This window comes from Arachis hypogaea, chromosome 10, assembly GCF_003086295.3.
Source record: "Arachis hypogaea cultivar Tifrunner chromosome 10, arahy.Tifrunner.gnm2.J5K5, whole genome shotgun sequence".
Taxonomy (NCBI): Eukaryota; Viridiplantae; Streptophyta; class Magnoliopsida; order Fabales; family Fabaceae; genus Arachis; species Arachis hypogaea.
In genome coordinates, this window is record NC_092045.1 from 100,957,675 (window position 1) to 100,977,605 (window position 19,931).

A 19,931-nucleotide genomic window follows, 5' to 3' on the forward strand; every position below is an offset into this window, starting at 1 on the left:
TTGATGCCGGTAAAATATATACTTGAAATAACATTATATCAATGTTAGTGTATAAAATTATATGATTAAAGTAATTATAAAATTGTTTATCAGGAGAATAAAATAATATGGATTTTTATGATAATTTTAATATTCTCAAGCTATTAATGTACAATAAGAATGTATTATCTATTAGCACCTAGAATTTGTTAATTTTTTTAATAGATAGTAATAAATTTTAATAAATAAATAAATTTAAGTTAGAGATTTCTTTATTACCTTTTCATTATAGGCTCTCAAAAACTTCTCTATATACGACATTTATCGTGCAATTATCTTCCAAGTGCCCGTGATCTTGCAACAATACTCGTAGACCATCTTTACTCGTTACCCTTGATAACGTAACATATAATTGACCATAGGTGAAAATTGGCCTTGGAAGGTAACTTTCGATAGAGTTTGTCCCTGAGACTTATTTATTGTCATTGCAAATGATATAATAATTGGTAATTGTCTTCTTTGAAACCTGACTGGTAATGTTTCATTATTTGAAATTAGATTCAGTCTTAGGATAAAAACAATACTTCCAGTTTTGTTACCGATTAAAGTCTTGCATTCTATCACATGATTTTCCATTCTTCTAACTTGCATTCTCGTTCCATTGCACAAACCATTAGTTTATATTCCGCAGCAATACAATAGGAGCACCAACCTTCACAACCAACTTGTGTGGTGGTAGACCTGAATAATTTATTCCATTTAGAATCTCCGGCGAGAAAGCATCTAACTCAAATTCCATATTTCCCTCCTCAGCACACAGAGTCAGAACTTAAGTAGACTCTTTCTTGTCCAAGTAACCCTGCAGTCATCTTGTTGTTGACATCAGTGACACAATCCAGAGTTGGTGTAAAAATTGCTCTATCCTTAAAATAATTTTCAATGGATAAATTGGATAACATATCTGGATAAGCAAAATCAATGAGGTTATCCAAAGCTATCTCAAAGTTTTCAACCAAAATGTTAGATGGTATATGAACGATCGATTCACCATCTGTTGTATCACCAACCAAATCATCACCAATTTTGAGTAGCCATTCTGCAAAATTTCTGAGTTCTTATATATTGTTGTTTTCACAGAGTGACAATCTCATGTTTTTTGTAAGTTTCAGAACCTTACAGTTATGCTACAAATATGAAAAATTAATAGAAGACTGAATTATATCTTACCTTGAGCTTCTGGAATCATAGGTAAAATTTGTCTAAAATCTCCTCCGAGAACAACAACTTTACCTCCAAATGGCAAATGAGCATTATACGAATTTGAGCACCTTAAGATGTCTCTGAGACATTTGTCTAAAGTTTCGAAATAATATTTACTTATCATTTGAGCTTCATCCCATATGATTAATTTGACCTTAGTTATTCCTTGTAAGAGGACATCTCTGTTTAATGCTACACAAAGAATCTTCATTTATGGTCAAAGAAATTTTAAACTTTGAATGTGCAATTCTTCCATTAGACAACAAAAGTGCAGCAATCCCACTCGAAACAACATTTAAAACTATACCTCCTTTAGACCTAATTGAGCATGATATAGTTGACCATAAGAATGTTTTTACACAACCACCTTGACCATATAAAAAGAAAAGTCCACCCATATTACCGCTAACAGTACCAATTATTTGATCGTATGCAAGTTTTTGCTCATCAATTAGCTTTTCTAAATACCCACCTAGTTCACTCGCAAGAGCATTAACGTCAAAGTTCAACTCTTACATTATAATTCTGTCTTTTAAGCTAGACATCAAATTTTCTGAAAAATATGGCATTCCACAATATTCTTTCAATGATTTGCCATTTGACTAGAGCACATCTTCAATTTTTGCAAGTGCAATATCTTTTATTTGAACTTCTGACATCATCAAATCTATATTTTTTCAATTTAAAATAACATAATTATTTAAAAATTATTAAATAAGTCTCTGACAAAAAAAGTATGAAATGCATTGTTGAATGATAAATAAAATTCCTTATTTTTGGTTTAAAAAATACTTCATTAGTAACATGTCCTTTTAAAAATTATTGTTGTGATTAACATGAATATCAAAATCATTATAATATAAAAAAAGAGCACACAGACAATCGATGCAAATGCAAGTATTGAAAGTAAGTGGATTTAGTTACGGTTTCTTAAATGAAGTAGATACAGTTTACGGCAATGAATCAAAATATGTATTAAGAGGAGGAAGTAAAGCAAGTATGAAATTTATATATATATATATATATATATATAAAATCCAACTTTTGAGTAATAAGTTTGAATATATTTTGTTTTGTTATATTTTTTTAAATATTATCAGAGAAAGAGAAAAAGTTAAAGTGAACACCAATAAACAATTTTGTCATATGTATGATAATTTTACTCTCAAAAAAGATATTTTGTTAAAGAACATCACTCTTAAAATTCTTTATCCAATGTTTTTGTCATAATTATAACCTAAATTGAATTCTACCATGGACATAAAAATTTATAATAGACTATAATTACCTTCCATTTGCAATAATCTTCTTTGTTCATATAGTACGTCATTAGAGAGAAAGTTCAAAATCTTTTGCCAAACAAAATCTGGTCTACTCATGTTATTTAATGTTAATAAAATAATAAAAAATCTCCTTAAAAAAGTTGTAGAGTGCCATGTTCCTGCTTCAGAGTTCAGAGATTGCATCAATGAATTCTTTGTCATCCTGTAACAGTCCTAGTGCATAGCATGCATTTTTGAAGGAGTCATAAACCATACCATCAATTGTTCTTAGATCACTGAAACTCGTGCATCCTTTTTGAATGTTCAAAAGTAGCATTAGATAATAAACTTCTTTATTCATTGGTGGTATATGGGATATCCTTCCTATGGCATAGCCTTGCTTTCTGAGTCCATATATGATGCTCTCCATTTCAAACAAATTTTGTTGGAAACTCAAAATAAGTCAGATTTCTTGTATCATTATGGGCTTCATTTGCTTTGAATCGTCCAATCAACATAGATTTCTTGAAAAAAAAAGTCTCAACAACCGACTGAATTGTATCAGTATCTTTGTAGACAATTGGCATATCATCAGAAAGATGGAATGACAATCTTATTACTGCTGGTTCCTTCATTTGAATAAGATAACCAAACAATCTCCATGCAACTTCACATGCTAATATATATCTACAATCATAATAATTACGTATTTTATCTACCTGAGATCCATTGTTTTGATAAAATGCAGCTGTCACCCTATCATTACCCTTGTGAAGATACTTGAACAGATATTTGATTGTTAAAGTTTGGCAAGTATACTCAACATTGAAGTGACATCCAAATTTTAGAAGAAGACTGGCATTGTATGGAACTATGAAGGAGTTGTCAACCTTAACAGTTTTTTTTTTTGACACAGTTCGCCCATCATCTCTTCTTTGATATCTTGAAAAGTCTGCTTCGTCAATAATTGTCCTATTTCTAAATGCTTTGGGAAAAAACTTTGAGCATTTACCATTGTTCATGCATTGGTTCTTACTATTTAAATGACCGCATGGACCATGATTGAGGGTGGTATTTACGTTAGTCCCAACTATCTTTAGGACTAACGTTAGTCCCTTAGTCTAATTTTTAATTTAAACTGTTAGATCATTTTAATATTATATCTAACGGTGTAGATTAAATACCAATTTATATATTTAATTTTATTAAATATTCCCTAATATTTAATATTTTTACAAATAAACCTTTTCATCTTCCTCTTATTATTTGTTTTGCAGATGGGGTCTCTTCTTCTTCTTATTTTTTTCTTCTTCTTCTTATTCATCATTGCAATGAACCCTTCTTTACCACTGCAATAAATCCCGGCATTAACAGCAACTACCAGGGTCTGAATTTGTCTTCCTCTTATTATTTGTTTTGCAGATGGAGTCTTCACCATTGCAATGAACCTTTTTTCACCATTGCCATGAATCCCGGCACTAATAGCAACTACCAAGGTCTGGATCGAAACTACCCACGAACGCATGCAACTGTCAGATCCTGGATCAAGATTATTCCGCACCCCTATTCACCCCATCACTAAAATTTGTGATGTTCTTCTTGTCTTTATGGTCATCGACGTCGTGTGGTGTTTTTCGAGGAGGAGGTCTTTTTCATCGATGCTACCTCACATACATACACAGAGACACACATTTCACACTTGAGACAGGAAAATAAAAAAAAAGAAACAAAAGAAAAAAAAGGGAAAAAATGTTTGCTGAAGAGAATAGCCTCAAAGGAGACCCACGACTTCCAACCATTTGTCAAGCATCAGAGTCATTCCTCACTTCTCCAAATAAGGTTTTCATTTTTTTCTTTCTCTTTTTTTCTTACAGCGTTTTTATTTTCATTTTTTAGAATAACTTAAAAAGTTATTTTTATTGTAATTTCTTTAATTTTTTAACCTTCTTCATCAACAGATATATAGATGTGGCTGTTTGGTTCATAAGATGCTTAAAAGTCTGAAATTGATGGTGTACCATATAAAAGATCAATGAAAATTAAATTTGTATTAAAAATTTGAATGCCTCTCAAGATAGTTGTGATAAATATAACATGTGCTTGTATAATAAGAAAACTGTCAGAGTTTTTTCTAAAGAGTTCATTAATGAGAATAATCAAACCTCCTTATTTATGAGTGAACGGTGTTCTCTTATATGGTAACTTGGTTGATTTTAATAGTTAATTCATGTCTTCATGAAAAGTCCTAGAAATATCCCTGATTGTTTTTAAATTTAGCTTATAAAAAAATATAGAGTTAGTTTAAACTTATGAAATGGCTCAAATATGATGAAGATAACATATATTAGCTCAAATATGTAATACAAATGCATATATATCAGTTTTATGTGCCAATTAAGAAAGAAAGTGACCACTGGTATCTTATGGTCATTAGCTTATTGGATGAAAAATTATATCAGTTTGATTCTAATCTAAATGACAATCAAGTTGAACCAAGACAAGAAATTGTGAAATCTTTGGTGAGGTGTCCTTAATCAATTTTTTTATACACATGTAAAATAATACATGAATCTTAACAGTCTTGTCATGAATATAATTTTTAGGCTATAAAATTATCAGATACTTCTGGTCATTACCTAAAAGGTGACATTCCTGAAAGAAAAGATTTCATGAACTTTGATGTGAAAGAGGTTAGGGGGGTGTTCAAATGTCCTCAAAGGTACACATAATTGCAATGAATCTTTTATATTCATCTTTAATTAAAGCGATCTTTTATTGACACTAACTATTTAATATTGCCACTGAACTTTTAGTCGCAACTCTGGTCTCTGGTTCTTCAATGGGTTCTTCAATTACCCAAGTTTTATTCAAATAGCACATAATAATAATAATTTATATAATATTATAATGAGAACTCTTCACTAAGTTCCATGTCGGCACTTGCATCAGAACCTCCTCCTGCCCAAAACTCTTGTTCTTCATAATCTTCTTCAAGATCCGATGCCCAAAATCCCTGCAAATAAAATATTGATCAATCTCAACTCTTATTAATGAAAATTATATAATTAATATATTGTGGTATGCAAATCATTAAACCAACTATTACCATTTCTGCATCTGCATCCAAACCTTCTTATGGTTCCTATTTATGTCTTAAGAAGTTGCATTGGTCTGCTGAATGTCCTTTGCCAATGGATAAAATTTTTTATTGTTCCCTTCCATGCGACAAATACTACATCGTTGTGGTTTTCGTTTTACCTTCTCACCTGGACGACACTTAGACTTACAATTGCGTGGATTTTTAGAAAAAATACCATCTGAATCATGAGCTTCAGCACCAACTTGCTTTTCTTGTTCATCTTCAATCTTGAAATCTTCGATTAGGCTCATAATAGTGTCTCGAACAACTTGGAATCTATCATGCCTTCGACTAGCGACATAAGACAACTGCCGACACCAATCCATCAAGCATCCATATTGACTCAATATTATAGACTCCCAAGTAATGCCATTTGAATCGAAAGTGCTTGTATTGGCATTCTTCGACCACCTTATCAACACAAGAGACTTTGGCAGCTCAAGGATGTTAAGAAACACCAGCACATAAACTATATGCTCACACGGAATTCCAAAAAAATCCATCCTTAAGCATAAACAATTAAATTTCATCATTTCATTATCCACAGACACCTCCCACGAACTATTTAGACTTCCATATTTAGCTATTGTATAAAGTACAAATGAATCAAATGCCACATCTTGTACAACCTTCATTCTTGCAGCCCTAACAAGCATTGGTTGAAATATAAAAAATATCTCTCGTGTATAGAAATTTGTTGCAGACCTTTTCAGAGGTTCTAATGTTGTTTTAAGTACCGGAAGACCAAATATGGAAACATAGTCAGCTTCAACCTCCTTATATCTTAGGTAGGTAAGACACCGCTTAAAATGCTTTATGAAATCAACCAAATTATATTGAGATTTAACATATTTTGTAATAATAGAGTGCAAACCTTCGCATCAATAAGTTGTCCTAAATCCTGCAAAAAACTTGCCTCGAATATGTGCAGTGGCCCACATATGCCTTTTCTCGTACATGTCAATAATCCAATTCTTTTCAGCTACACCAAACTCCTCAACCATTCCAAACCACTTCTGCTCAAACACACTTATCTCATAATCTCCTAGCATACACTTCTTAAACATAGATGTAAATTTTAGGTTTCCAACATTACTTGTGGCGTTCCGTATGAGGTGCCAAGCACATAATCTATGATGGGTATTTGGGAATACCGTCTCAATTGCAAACCTCATTGATGGAGCACCATTTATAATCACAGATACATGTGCTTTTCCCTTCATGGCTGCCGATAGTTGTTGTAATAACCACACGTAGACCTCCTTACTCTCATCGGTAACTAGAACACTTCTAAATACCACTGTTTGGTTGTGATGCTTCACACTGGAAAACACTACGACCGAACACAAGTACTTGTTCTTCTTGTATGTCGCATCAAAGGTAAGCACATCTCCAATACTTCATAATCTAATTGGCTTCTTCCATCACACCAGAATAGAGCTCGCAATACCCCTTTAGCATCAATTATGTGATCATAATAGAGGCAAGTATCTTCAGCTTTCTGGTTTTTGAGGTATCGTAATGCCGCTCTAGCATCACCCAGGACATGACGCCTTCGTCTAGAAATCTCATTATACATATCCCTTAAGGTATAATTAACATTTTCATAACCACTTGCTTGATTAGCTAACATAGCATATATATGGGGTGTGCTAATGCCTGCATCCTTCATGTTGTTCATTTGACTAGCATCATCTTCTGCCATTTTTCTATGTGTAGGAAGGAAACCAAGTAACCTAGGATCAAGGCAATCATGATTGTGCGATTTAACAAACAAAGCCACATGTCATCTTTCAGTGTAAGCCACAAAATAAACTACAAACCTAGCCAGACAACCACAACGAGTCTCAGATTTTGGCTCTCTTTTTCTGTTTTTCATATTATAATATTTCTCTGGTCTAAATCCCTCACGAGAGCACACAAACAATTGCTTCACATATTCTCCTTTGCTATTTTTTCAAGTCTTACTTTTTCTAGCACCAAAACCAACAGATTTCACATAATGGTTATAGAAATCAAATGCTATCTGAAGATTAGGAAAATGAAAATATTCCATTTCATGAGCACATATGTTCAGAAAATCAACCATGGCAATATTTTCAATATCTTCTATTCGATATAATTCATCCATCTCATGTGAAAAATCGTTCCCATCAAACATTGCTTGAAATTCTTGCTCCCCTAAATCCTCATAATTCACAGCTTCTTGCTCAATTTCATCTTGATACATTCCTTGAAATTCTTCTGTATCATCTGACTCTTCTATCATCTCATCAAAGAATACTCTTTCTTCCATTTTATCATCCACTTCAAGATCCTACTTAGCAATTTTATTTGCAACCGAAAAAATATAAAACAAATAGTATTCTAATAAATCAAAGTGCAGAGACCATTAACATGAAAATAATAGCTCTGCTCTGGTTCTATAATTTTTTTTAACTTACTAAATTCTAAAATAAGTAAAATAGAAAAAAGTAGTTGAAAATGTAGAAAACAATATCCCTTATGCTTTCAAACTCAATATCGATTAAAAAAAACAGAAGGAAAAAGAAACATCAATGTCCAAGCAAGAAATATCGACAACTATGTACAAGAAATGGATTTAAATTTATGAAAAAACGAACAGAAAACCATTAATGTGGAAGGAAGAAAAAACTATGTGATAAAATACAATATTCATGTATTAGAGAGGACTTACTAGTGGTCGCACTTCTCTTGTGCCACTGTCGGAGCCTCCATTATCAGATGTGTGCTCCATATGAACCCTAAGAGGTTTCAGATTTCTGGTGTTTTGTTAAATTAGTCATTAATATAATTTTAATTGGCCCAATAAAAAAATAGGGATATAATGGTAAATAATTAATATTGGGTTATTCTTGTAATAAATAAGAGATATAGTACTAATGTTATAATAATAGACTAAGGGTGTTTTTGTAAAAAATAATAATAATAATAATACAATTGTGTTAGACAAACATTAAGAGGGACCACCGTAAATGCCATCATGATTGAGTAGATATTTTTTTACGTAGTTATCAGAAACGAACCGATAATTAATCTAGTCAAGATATTGGATTACTGGTTGAACCGTCGATTCAATTATAATTAAATAATTATATAAATTTTAAATTTTTCATAATAAGTATTTTTTTATTATTTTAAATTTTAATAATTTATCAATTAGTTTATACTTATTATATTTTTAGTACTATAATTATTTATTGAAAAGATAATATTACTATACATCATATAATAAAAAAATAAATTGTGAATAATAAAAGGATTATTTATTTATTTTTTAATTTATTAGTATTTAATAAAATTTATATTTATATTTATATTGATAATTATATACAATTAAAATTAAAATAAAATAAAAAATTTATGTAATATAACTGAATGTTTGCAATACATATGTTAATTAGCACTTATAGTAATAACAAGCAATATAGTTCAATAGCAAAAGAGTATCTCACTTAGATAAGATCCTTGATTCAAACCTTGGCCACCCCATTTTGAATTTATTTTTTACTGGCCCACTGCTACATCAGCGTCTCTTCCAAGCTTCTGCCGAGACGCCGGTGCACCTAGACCCGGACGGGCCGGGTCAGAACGGGCCCGGTTTATTTGAGTTTGACCAATTTTTGTTCGGTCATATCGGGTTTGACCGATTCAATAGCAAGAACGGTCTTTAGTTTAGATCGAATCAGTTGGGGTTCGATTAGATAAGATTCTTGGTTCTAACTTTGGCCACCCTATTTTGGATTTATTTTCTACTATCCTATTACTACATCAGCGTCTCTTCCACGCTTCTGCTGAGGCGCCGGTGCACCTATATCTGGGCGGGTCAGAACAGGTCCGGTTCATCCGAGTTTGACTCGTTTTCGTTCGGTCATACCGGGTTTGACCAATTCAATAGCAGAAACAGTCTTTAGTTTGGATCGGATCGATTGGGGTTCGGTTTACCGATTTTTCGATCAAACTGGTCAGTCTGGTCCGAGTTTGATAATTATAATTTTATAAGAATAAAATACAAAATAAGTTTTTCTATAATTTTAAAAAATGAATATTTTTTAAGAAAAAATACAAAATAAGTATTAAGTAAAAACTTACATGTCGTTGTCTTTATATAAAGTTGATAATCATTAAATAATTTGATTTCTTTGACTAAATTGTCATATAATATTTTTAACTATTAATTTTAGACAAAAATATTGAGAGCGACTTAGAATAAAGATGCTTAAAACATCTTTATAATAATTAAAATTTAACATATATAATCTATTAAACTGTATTATTTTTGTCAAAATTAGACTAGACAAATTGATTTGACCGAGAAATCAGTAAATCAAATTTTGAATCAATATAAATTAATAATTTTTTAATAAAAAATGACTACAATACTCTTATTATAAAAAATAACTATAATATCTCTATTATATATATTAATTTTAAAAATTCTAAATTCTAATCCTCTGAACGCATAGAAAGAAGAGAATAATTAGGATTTACAGTTCCCAAAATTAAAATAAAAGTATTTTAATCATTTTCTATAAAAGAGATATTGTAGTTTTTTTATAAAAAATATTAATTTAGATCTGTTCAAAATTTGGTTTGTCATTTTTTTAGCCAAACTAATTTTTCTGGTCTAATTTTGACAAAAATAATATAATTTTAGTGATTACATATATTAAATTTTAATTGCTAAAAAATATCTTAAAAAAATATTTTAGATGATTTTATGCATATTAGTAACTCCCAAAAATATTTGGATGTAAATTTTTATCTTAATATTAGATACGATTACTCATTAAAACTTTTCACGTAAATATGATAAATATTATATTAAACAATTTAATGTAATATATTAAACTATTTAACCGTTACAAATGATCACTTTTATGTGAAATATTATTCTTTAAACGGCTTTTAAATCTAATAATTTAATTACAATAATTTTTTAATCACTAATTTTTCGATTCTTTAGGAAATTGTATTTATTAAGATTTAGTTTAACTTTTATATCCCTTAATTCTCTCTCATTTTTTAATTTTTTAAACTCCTGTTAGTTATTTTATCTTGAAACGTTAAAAACACATTTTTTTAGAAAAAAAAATATCTCAAACCAATTAAACACATCACTATCTTTTTATATGCATTTGGCTTTATAGAATTTTTATTTATTTATTTTTTCTGTTAAATATTGTTAGATACATATTTAAAATAATAAATAATAAATAAAATATTTTTAAAACACATCTAAAAATATATATAATATAATTTTGATGGTAAAATTAAATAAACATATCACATCTAAAATAATAAATAACAAACTAAATATTTTATAAATACATTTAAAATTATCAAAAATCATAAAAAGATGGGTGCTATCAAGTGTAAAGATAATAGTTACTATATTTATTTAGCTATGATAACTTCAAAATCATTTTCACAAAAATAAAGCTTTCTCCCTCAAATACAAATAAAAACATAGATTTAAAAAGATAGAATCTTTTATCATAAGAGGACGAAAAAGTGTTATTTATAATTTTTTAGTGGTGTATTTTGTAAAAAATGATTTGATTTATAGTATAATTTTTAATTATATTCAAGATACATCTAAAATAATAAATAATAAATAAAATATTTTTAAAACACATCCGAAAATACATATATTATAAATTTTTTTGGTGAAATTAAATAAACACATCTAAAATAACAAATAACAAATCAAATATTTTGTAAATACAACTAAAATTATCAAAAATCTAAAATGATGGACGTGAAAATAGCGTTATAATATTTATTTAGTTATGATAGTTTCAAAGTCATTCTTACAAGAACAAAAAATTTTCTCTCAGATACAAACAAAAACATATATGTTAGAAATATAGAATCTTTTATTAGAGGAGGAATAGCAGATTATATATCCAAATTTCGACAGAAAATTAGAGCACGGCGAAGAAGGAGCACGGGATGAGGGAAGAGCACAGCTTGAGGAGAAGCGTGGCTAGGAAAGAGAGCAGGGCGGGGAAAATAGTGCGGCAACGGAGGAGGAGTGTGAAGAGGAGTGTTCATGAATTGGATCCGATTCGTATATCTGCGGTGTTTATCCGAATCCAATCTAAAAATTGCAGATATAAATCTAATCCGCAAGGCTATCGAATTCGATCCGCATACTAATCGAATCATATTACAGATTTTATACCGATCTCTGCATATCTGTAATAAATAAAAAAAATAAATAAGTAAATATTCTTTTTATATTTTATTTCAAATTTTTAACTAATATTATATATGTTGTATTATTTAAGAAAAAGTATGTTTAATATCATTTTAAGAGTAACCATATTTAAAAGAATAAAAAAATAAATTTTATTAATATTTTTTAATAAAAATAAACTTTTATAAATATTTTTATATTTTACGGATATATCCGAAAGAATCAAATCCAAACTTAAAAACTGCAAAATAATTTTAGTGCGAATCGAATCAAAATTTGAACCATATCCTATCCGCGTTCACCCATAGATGTGAGGCGCTGCTAGATTTTACTGATACATAGATACATAGTCACATGGATGCAGAGAGAGAGGGTAAGAGAGAATAGAGATTGTTACACAACATAACACAAAAGAAAGCATGAAACCCCATCAACCAAAGTTGAAGACGCAACTCTTCTCCTGCGCTTCTTCTGCCACTGTGCCCAAACCGTTCTCAGTCCCACCGGCAACACCCTCCACCCGCCACACCTCCGCATCACGCCACCACCACCTCACAACCTTCGCAACTCATGTGAGTCCTCCACCTCCTCTTCTTCCTCCACAACCTCCCAAAGGTTCACCAAATGGAGGTTCTCTCTCCCCACAACACCACCCTCCACCGCCACTGCCACCACCACTCCTCCGGCACAACAACCACCACCACGAACACCGCTTCTTTTACTTCCCAACAACCTCGAAGAACTGTTCCACCTCTCCGAGCTTCAACTAACAACAGGCTCCGAATCCCCCAGCGCCGCAGCCATCCCCTTCTAGAATGTTCTCTCGTCCCAAGCCCTCCTCAGGACCAACCACCATGCCCACTGGCTCTCCTCCGCCACATCATACGCCACCTCACTGCCACCACCAAGATCCTCTTCGCTTAAGAATATATTACGATTAATTAGATTATTCTAACAATTTAACTAGCCACCTTAAGCCTTTGAAATACATGGAAAAATAAGTTAAACGACCTATTTTGATACATGGAATAAATTTAGGAAATAGGAAACTTCATAGAGATGGTCAAATTGGATCCAAGAGAGGAGTTACAAGTTCATTAAAAGGAATTCATATCTAAACAACAAATTATATCATTTAACTTGGTTTTTAGCACTCGTGTAAATGTAACCAGAGTATTACAAGTCTCAAAGGGGCTACTTTCCCCTTAAACTTTATGGCAGCAAAATGACTTTAACTCCCATAAATTTTATGACAAGAAACATAATACACCAACACATCTTTAGCTCACATCAAAACTAATTACAACAGGTTAATTATATATAGATTCTTGATATTGCCTTGGATTGTTTAATCATATATCACTTAGCCTTTCAACTTTTTCTGGCCAAGTCCGCTCAAATCGATGAATTTCAGTATCCGAGTCGAATATCAGCTGCTTCTACATTGAAAATGGTATCCATTTATGTTGTTGCATGAAAGGGCTCCACCTATTTGAAACTAATCAAGGCAGATAAAAGGAAAAGAAAGCACTGGTATCAATAAAAGATGTGCAATAAATTCAGGATTTTTTATAAAAATATTAAGGAAACTCTAGAAAGCTACCATATTGAGGACTAATGGCAGGTTTAATGGTTTGACAGCTCTTTCATTTTAGTACCCTTTGAATTCTTCTGCTGCTTGAATCCATGTGAAGTAGAGATGTGAGGTTTATTCTTAAGAATACTTTTCTCAAATTTCAGATCTTCTCCTCTGATCATGTAGACATTTCCAGTTGGCATGGTGAAATCAGCTGGGTTTTTGTTAACCATACACAAATTTCCAGAAATGATTTTCGGTGGCACTGGAGTTTCTTGAGCACTATGAACATCTATTTTACATTTCAGTGGAGTTTCTGTTTCAAAGCGAGGCCAGCTAAACGGTTTAGTAAACTGATTCTGCAGCATTGGGTTGGGACTCTTGATCTTTTCTTTCCTTCCCGACTTTGTTGAATTTTGACCATTGAATCCAGCAGCTTTTAATATTTTAGTATCATGCTGGGTTGATGAAGATGCACCAAAGGTAGGAGAGCCAAGAAAACAACTATGTGGTTTCTCTGACAAATAATTTTTTCTCAAATAATCAGAGGATTGCCTTTTCTGAATACTATGGGCCTTTGATGTACCTATCTCCAACGTAGTATTGCAATCACCAGGACAAGGGGATCTTTTAAGCATTTCACCATTTATACCACTGACATTGAATGGTGTACGTGACTGCATGCCTGCATCCATGAGGCTAAGTAAATGCATCGCAGGTATTGTTTCATTGGAATACAAATCAAGAGATCCCCTCAAATTTTGATGATGATCCATTCCCTTGTGTTTGCAAGGATATGGATATTCACCATTTATTCTGCTGAAAGTTCCAGCACTTCTATTCCTATTCAGCTTTTCTAGACTAGCAACATTCAGATTTATATAGTTAAGATCAACATCTCTCTTCATGTTCTGCTTATGAAGTGAATTAGATCTGAGTGAAGCCATGTCCATGTTACTACTGGTAGCCTGAGAAACAACCTTTTTGGGCACATCATATCCTAGGGAGATATGGTTCGGAGTCAAAGATGCCCAAATACGAGAAACCTCACCATCTTGCTGTAAGATTGTCTTGTGTAAGCTACATCCTCCCTGTCCTTCCAAATTAGAGGATCCACGCTCTTCAAGACTCAAATTAAACTTGCCACTTCGAGTACTATCAAGTTGGTGAGAAGGACCCATAGGTGAAAACTGGAATCCACTTGGTGACTTCTTTTGGGATTGGGAAACTTCAAATTCAAAGGGCAGTTGAGGTGGACACAGATTATTCATACTCAAATTGTTTCCATCAAATGGAAAAGAGTAGTGAACAGGCTTTCTTTTGCAAGGCTTCAAATTCTCTCTTTCTACCATGTTATGTTTCTTAGGTATTCCATGAGATTTATCCTTCTGACTCTCTTTTAACAACCTCACCCCCATCTCATGCATGGCACTGCCAGAAGTCATCTGTGCTTTCCTTCTAGCAGTCGATTTTTCCAACTTGGAGCTTCTATTTTCAACATCAGGAAGACACCTCTCATATTGATTCTTTGCCATAAGTTCCACAATTTCCATCGGTATATCATCCAGTGTTCCAGGCTCAGATAACTCTGTTGTCTTTTCACCGTATCTTTTCATACTACCTAGATTCTCTACACCTTCAACAGGTTTCTCTTTGATTCTTGCACCTGCGATTTCCTGAAAAGAATTGATAATCTTCTCATAAACATGTTTGCTATGAATACTTGATTGTCTCAAGATTCCAACTATTAGACATCCATGCATGTTGCACACAATGTGACATCTAAAAAAGCGAAAAGAATATATACTATAATAGAAAAGAAAGAAAGAAAGATATTTAGGTATTAATAACAAATACAATAAGAAAGTCTTATCTCCCTAGGTGGAGTCACCTACATAAATCAAATGACACCATTATGCCCAATCATGAACCATATTTATACTCGGTTCATTTATACTTAAATCTCTTTTGATGAGCTCATTCAGAGTTTTATTGGGTAGTAACAATTCATTTCCAAAAATAAATAAATAGTTATAAAATAACTGCAGAAGAAATATTTAGTTATTTACAAGAAAACATCTCAGAGATTATTCAGAATGATAATAAATTAGCATAACATATGATTCATTTTCAGTTATGCTCATTTGACAGAATATGAAATCAAAAAGCATTCTGTGGGGATTTAACTAGCTACTTACTTCAAGATGAGCTCCTTTTCCTGCAGAGATAGAATTTGTGTGTTTAGAAGGAATGCTAGGCCCTCCAAAAGCATTGATTTCACTGTCTTTCCTTTTAAGCTGATGTATATTTGAAGTGCCTTCTTGCATTGTCAATGAGAGAGGTAGACGATTTTCAATTTGATGGATACATTTTGTGCTGTAAACCTGTGCTGCCAAATAGTTATTAAAAGAAAGATGAACTCCCTCTTCCAGTCCTTGGGAAGTCTGTCTACCATGGTGTAAAGGAACTGGAATATCACCAGGAATATTTGGAATGATTTTTCCCCCTGAATAGGGATATGAATCTTCTAGAAGCATGTCAGTTTTCCGACAAAATAAGGGATCCAGCTCTGCTGCAGTTTGGGGTATCTTGCCTTTACCTTTGGAAAAATTGGAAAAATTAAACCCATTTTCAAATCTTACGCCATCATGGAAAGGAAAATTATCCATTCCTTTTCCTGTGAAAGCGCGAGGTGATAATTTTGAAGAAATAGTTTTAGATGCATATGCCTTGTATGCATCCACTGGATCATCATCTTCTCTATGGTGTCCCTGCTGTTGCTCAGGAATCAAGTGTTTATCAGTGACTTGAATTCTTCTATGCTTCTTCTTGCCCATTATATGACTTCTTTCAGTTTCATGTTTACTCCAGCAGGCCTTGGTGGCATCTTGCAAACCTATTCCTTGCAGTACATCTTTGGAATTGGCTCCACCATCCAGAACAGCATTATTTGTTTCTGCATCACGCTCTAAGTTTTGAACTTCAGTGTCAACCCTCTGTTCGCACATATCTGCAGGTCTCCGCCCCTCATCAGGGGGAAGCTTCCTTTTTTTCTGACCCAAATTATTTGTCAAACCTTGCATATCCACCTTCCCTGGGAAAATTAAGCGAGAATCAGATGCAGCAGAAGCTTTGGAAATACCATGGGAAGGGGATCCTTGTGTAGCAGTTTGCCCAATCTTCAGCTCACCATTTTCACTTAATAAGTCACTCATTAAGCGCACCTTCCGTGGTCTCCTACGGGACAATCCAGTGGACTTTTCTAAATGGTGATCATGATCCTGAAAATCATTTTCAACAATATTTTCCATACTAGCTGGCACAGTATGATCACTATCAGCCAACTCTATATGATCTCCAACTGTGTCATTGTCTGCCTCCATTGTTGATGTGCCTTCCCTCAAAATTGTACAAGCTCCTTGTAATTCTTTCTGGCGTTGACTATCAACAGAAGATGGACCGCCATTGCAAATCTCAGCAGAACTATTCTCCATATATTTGAGATTGACAGTAGGATCAACATCAGAAACTTGTTCGCATTCAAAGCCTGTCACAGAGAAAGTTTTAATTTACATAAGTTGATATATATATGAAATAATAAGGGATTACTACTACAATATACACAAAGCTATCAATAATACAAAAGTACTACTTGACAGTAGTAGTACCTCTTTTAGCTAGATGAAATTCTTGTACCAGGCCAAGCCGATTGGGATTATCATCCAAGCCAATCTCAAGGTCTAGATGACAAATTAATTAAAAAAAAAATAATTAGACCACATACAAAATACTGAACACAATATCGCATCATAGAGATGATACTGAATTTACCACCTATCATTCTGCTGAGTGAAAATCCAGGTTGCTTCTCTCTCTCGTTAGTAATGGGTAGGCAATCATTGACACAGTTGAGATTAGTATTAAGATCAATCTCCACTCTCTCAGAGATGTCAGGCATGGGATCTTGCTGAACACCAGACTTGACAGCTGCTTTACCACAGTTTGTATCAGATTTGCAACCGCTACTGCAACAATTAAAGTCTGTTTGGCCATCTTTATCCATATCCTTAGTTACACTTTCTTGATGACAGCTCTCACAACCAAAACATCTGTATGTTGGTACATCAAGTGGTGGAAGTGATGGATTTTCCTCAGACTCATTTACTGGAAATGGCCAACATTTTTTCCAGTCTTTCTTTCTTATTTCAGATACATAACCACTGCAGCAACACCAAATCAGATATTATGGTGTTATGGGTTCTGAAAGGGAAGTAAAAGATTATTTCTGATTTCTAGAAAGGTTCATTAAATTTTGAAAGAAAATGATGAGAGTTATCAAAGTTAATTACTAAACAGTCTCAAACATAGTTGTGTTAACCACAAATTTCTATACTTAGATATGAACCGCTTAATTCAACCTATCCTTGTTGCCATTTATTAACCAGCCATTAATTAATTTGCTTCCAACTTTAAAATGTTATGAATAAAATTAAATCACACTACGATATCATCTAATAGCCTCAAGTTCCGAAACTTTCTTCCTGAGAAAATAAGATGGTATAAGCATCAATGCTTACCGTATCGAGAAGTGTTGGCAATTTCCAGCCGATGCCTTATCCCCAATAGCATCGGCAAGATCTATGGAGATTGAGTTAACTTGGACGAAAGACCCCATCATTAACTCGATAACAGCAATACTACTAGGATATACTTTGAAATGTGCCCCGACAACCAGCCATTCACGCAAGCACACTAAAAAACCAAGAATTTCAAGAAGCAAGAGCAACAAATCCAATGTACCCTATTCACACAAAGCAAATCCAAATCAAATTTTGAAATAGTGAAAAAGAATATAAGAACTAAATGAAGCCATTATTTATCACATAAGAGTCACGGACTTCCATACATTTAAGGAAAACACCAGAAATAACATATATATATATATATATATATATATATATATATATATATATATATATATATATATGATGTGATAACATCATACCCATGTTCTTTAATGAACTATTAGTTAGGGTTCATGCAAATCTACCTACAAACTTAAGTGAAAGACAACTAAAACAATGCCAAAATCAAACATAAAGTAAGCCACTACCAACAAAAGCTCCATACACAGTGAATAGTCACATAAAATAACAACCTCCAATATCCTGAGAGACACAAACCCTAGCTTTCAACTCAACAAAACAACACAAACAGAAGCTCATAACCAAGAATTGAATGATAGAAGCACAACGCAAGAAACAAAACACACGAACACGAAGCTCATAAGACAAAAGCAAATTACCTAGGGTTTTCACAAGAAGTTCAACCATCGCAAGATTCACCACCATAACCAGCTTGTTTGGGAAGTGGTTCAAGAAAATCACCCCGAAAACACGCCAAAGAGCCAACAAGAAAGAAAAATTGACCCCAAACAACTAGCGAATTGGGAACATTAGGGCTCAGAAGCGCAACCTGCAATCACGCATTAAACATAATTAGCTCAAATTAATCAGTAATCAGAAAATTAAAATACACATAACAGTGGGAGAGAAGATAATTAGAAAAAGCGCGAAACGACAACAATAAAGTAAAACCAGAAAATGGAAAAATAAAAAATTAAAAAAAGAAACGGTCGGGAGCTGAAGTGGACACAGCATAAACAGTACAGTCAAGTTAATATCTCAAACCCGAATTCGAAAAACGCGGTTGTCAGTAACTGAAAAACCGGGTCAAGATCGACCCGGAATAATGAACCGAAAATGAAGCGATAAGAAAGGGGGTAATAGAACCACGACGAAGAATGGCGCACGCGAACTCACCTGAAGGCAACGGCACTCGATCTCGCTCTCTAGCGAAGCTGGTCATCGATTCTTCAACGGCTAAGCCATAAAACGACGCCGTTTGATAGAGCGCTACTCCGATAAGGCACCGAGCTGAGCTGGGCGATGCGATTCGCAGCTCAGAGAGAAGAATTTGAGTGCGAAAATCACGAAAACCCTAGACAGAGAATGTGAGGAGAGAGAAGGAGTGAGAAATAAAAGATGGGGCTTTCGATTGTTTCGGGATGTGAGAGAGAGAAAGAGTGCGTGTCTGAAAGTGTGAGAGTTGGAGAGAGAATTTTTCTCTTTTTTTACTGTCTTCTTAGTCTTTGGGACAAAGGATCCTTGTTGTCCCTGTATTAAAAAATTAAGAGAAAAAATATTATAAAATAAATTGAGAATACTGTAATAGGTAAAAGAATTTAATTTTAAAGTATTGATAGTTTAAAATTATTTTATAAATATATTCAATTATATAATACTACATTAACAAAAATAATTATTTTTTATATTAATTGTATGTATACTCATAAAAAATAGATATAATTATATAATTATGTACAATATTTTATATTTTTAATATATTAAAATTAAACTTTATATTAAAAAATAAAATATATCTTTTATATCAAAAGTTATAATTTTTTTAAAAAATATATTTAATTTAATA

The 19,931-nt window shown here is 32.6% G+C and overlaps 1 protein-coding gene and 1 long non-coding RNA gene across 3 annotated transcripts; both read right to left on the reverse strand.

Annotated features, from left to right (window-relative positions):
* Window positions 1-5,230: 5,230 nt before the first annotated feature.
* LOC140175520 (uncharacterized) lies at window positions 5,231-8,462 on the reverse strand. The gene is made up of 2 exons (XR_011866348.1): window positions 8,339-8,462; window positions 5,231-5,514 (listed from the first exon to the last, which is right to left on the reverse strand). It is a non-coding gene; the product is annotated as an uncharacterized lncRNA (long non-coding RNA).
* Window positions 8,463-12,896: 4,434 nt separating this feature from the next.
* Window positions 12,897-19,622, reverse strand: LOC112716145 (protein EMBRYONIC FLOWER 1). 2 transcript variants are annotated; one of them, XM_025768010.3, is made up of 8 exons: window positions 19,262-19,622; window positions 18,745-18,914; window positions 18,017-18,240; window positions 17,274-17,659; window positions 17,108-17,179; window positions 15,638-16,986; window positions 13,467-15,115; window positions 12,897-13,361 (listed from the first exon to the last, which is right to left on the reverse strand). In XM_025768010.3, exons 3-7 carry the CDS (start codon window positions 18,115-18,117, stop codon window positions 13,490-13,492), a joined length of 3,534 nt encoding a protein of 1,177 aa, XP_025623795.1. In that variant the 5' UTR covers window positions 18,118-18,240; window positions 18,745-18,914; window positions 19,262-19,622; the 3' UTR covers window positions 12,897-13,361; window positions 13,467-13,489. The 2 variants fall into 2 exon arrangements, with proteins under 2 accessions (XP_025623795.1, XP_025623794.1); XM_025768009.3 differs by having other exon boundaries at window positions 17,271-17,659; window positions 19,262-19,597.
* Window positions 19,623-19,931: the final 309 nt, after the last annotated feature.

Coding starts and splice junctions, on each gene's coding strand:
- LOC112716145 (XM_025768009.3), bottom strand. CDS start 18,117: ATGATGGGGTCTTTCGTCCAAGTTAACTCAATCTCCATAGATCTTGCC. Junction 17,180..17,270: donor ACTCAGCAGAATGATAGGTG/GTAAATTCAGTA, acceptor TTTGTCATCTAG/ACCTTGAGATTGGCTTGGAT. Junction 15,116..15,637: donor GAAAAGGAGCTCATCTTGAA/GTAAGTAGCTAG, acceptor AATTCTTTTCAG/GAAATCGCAGGTGCAAGAAT.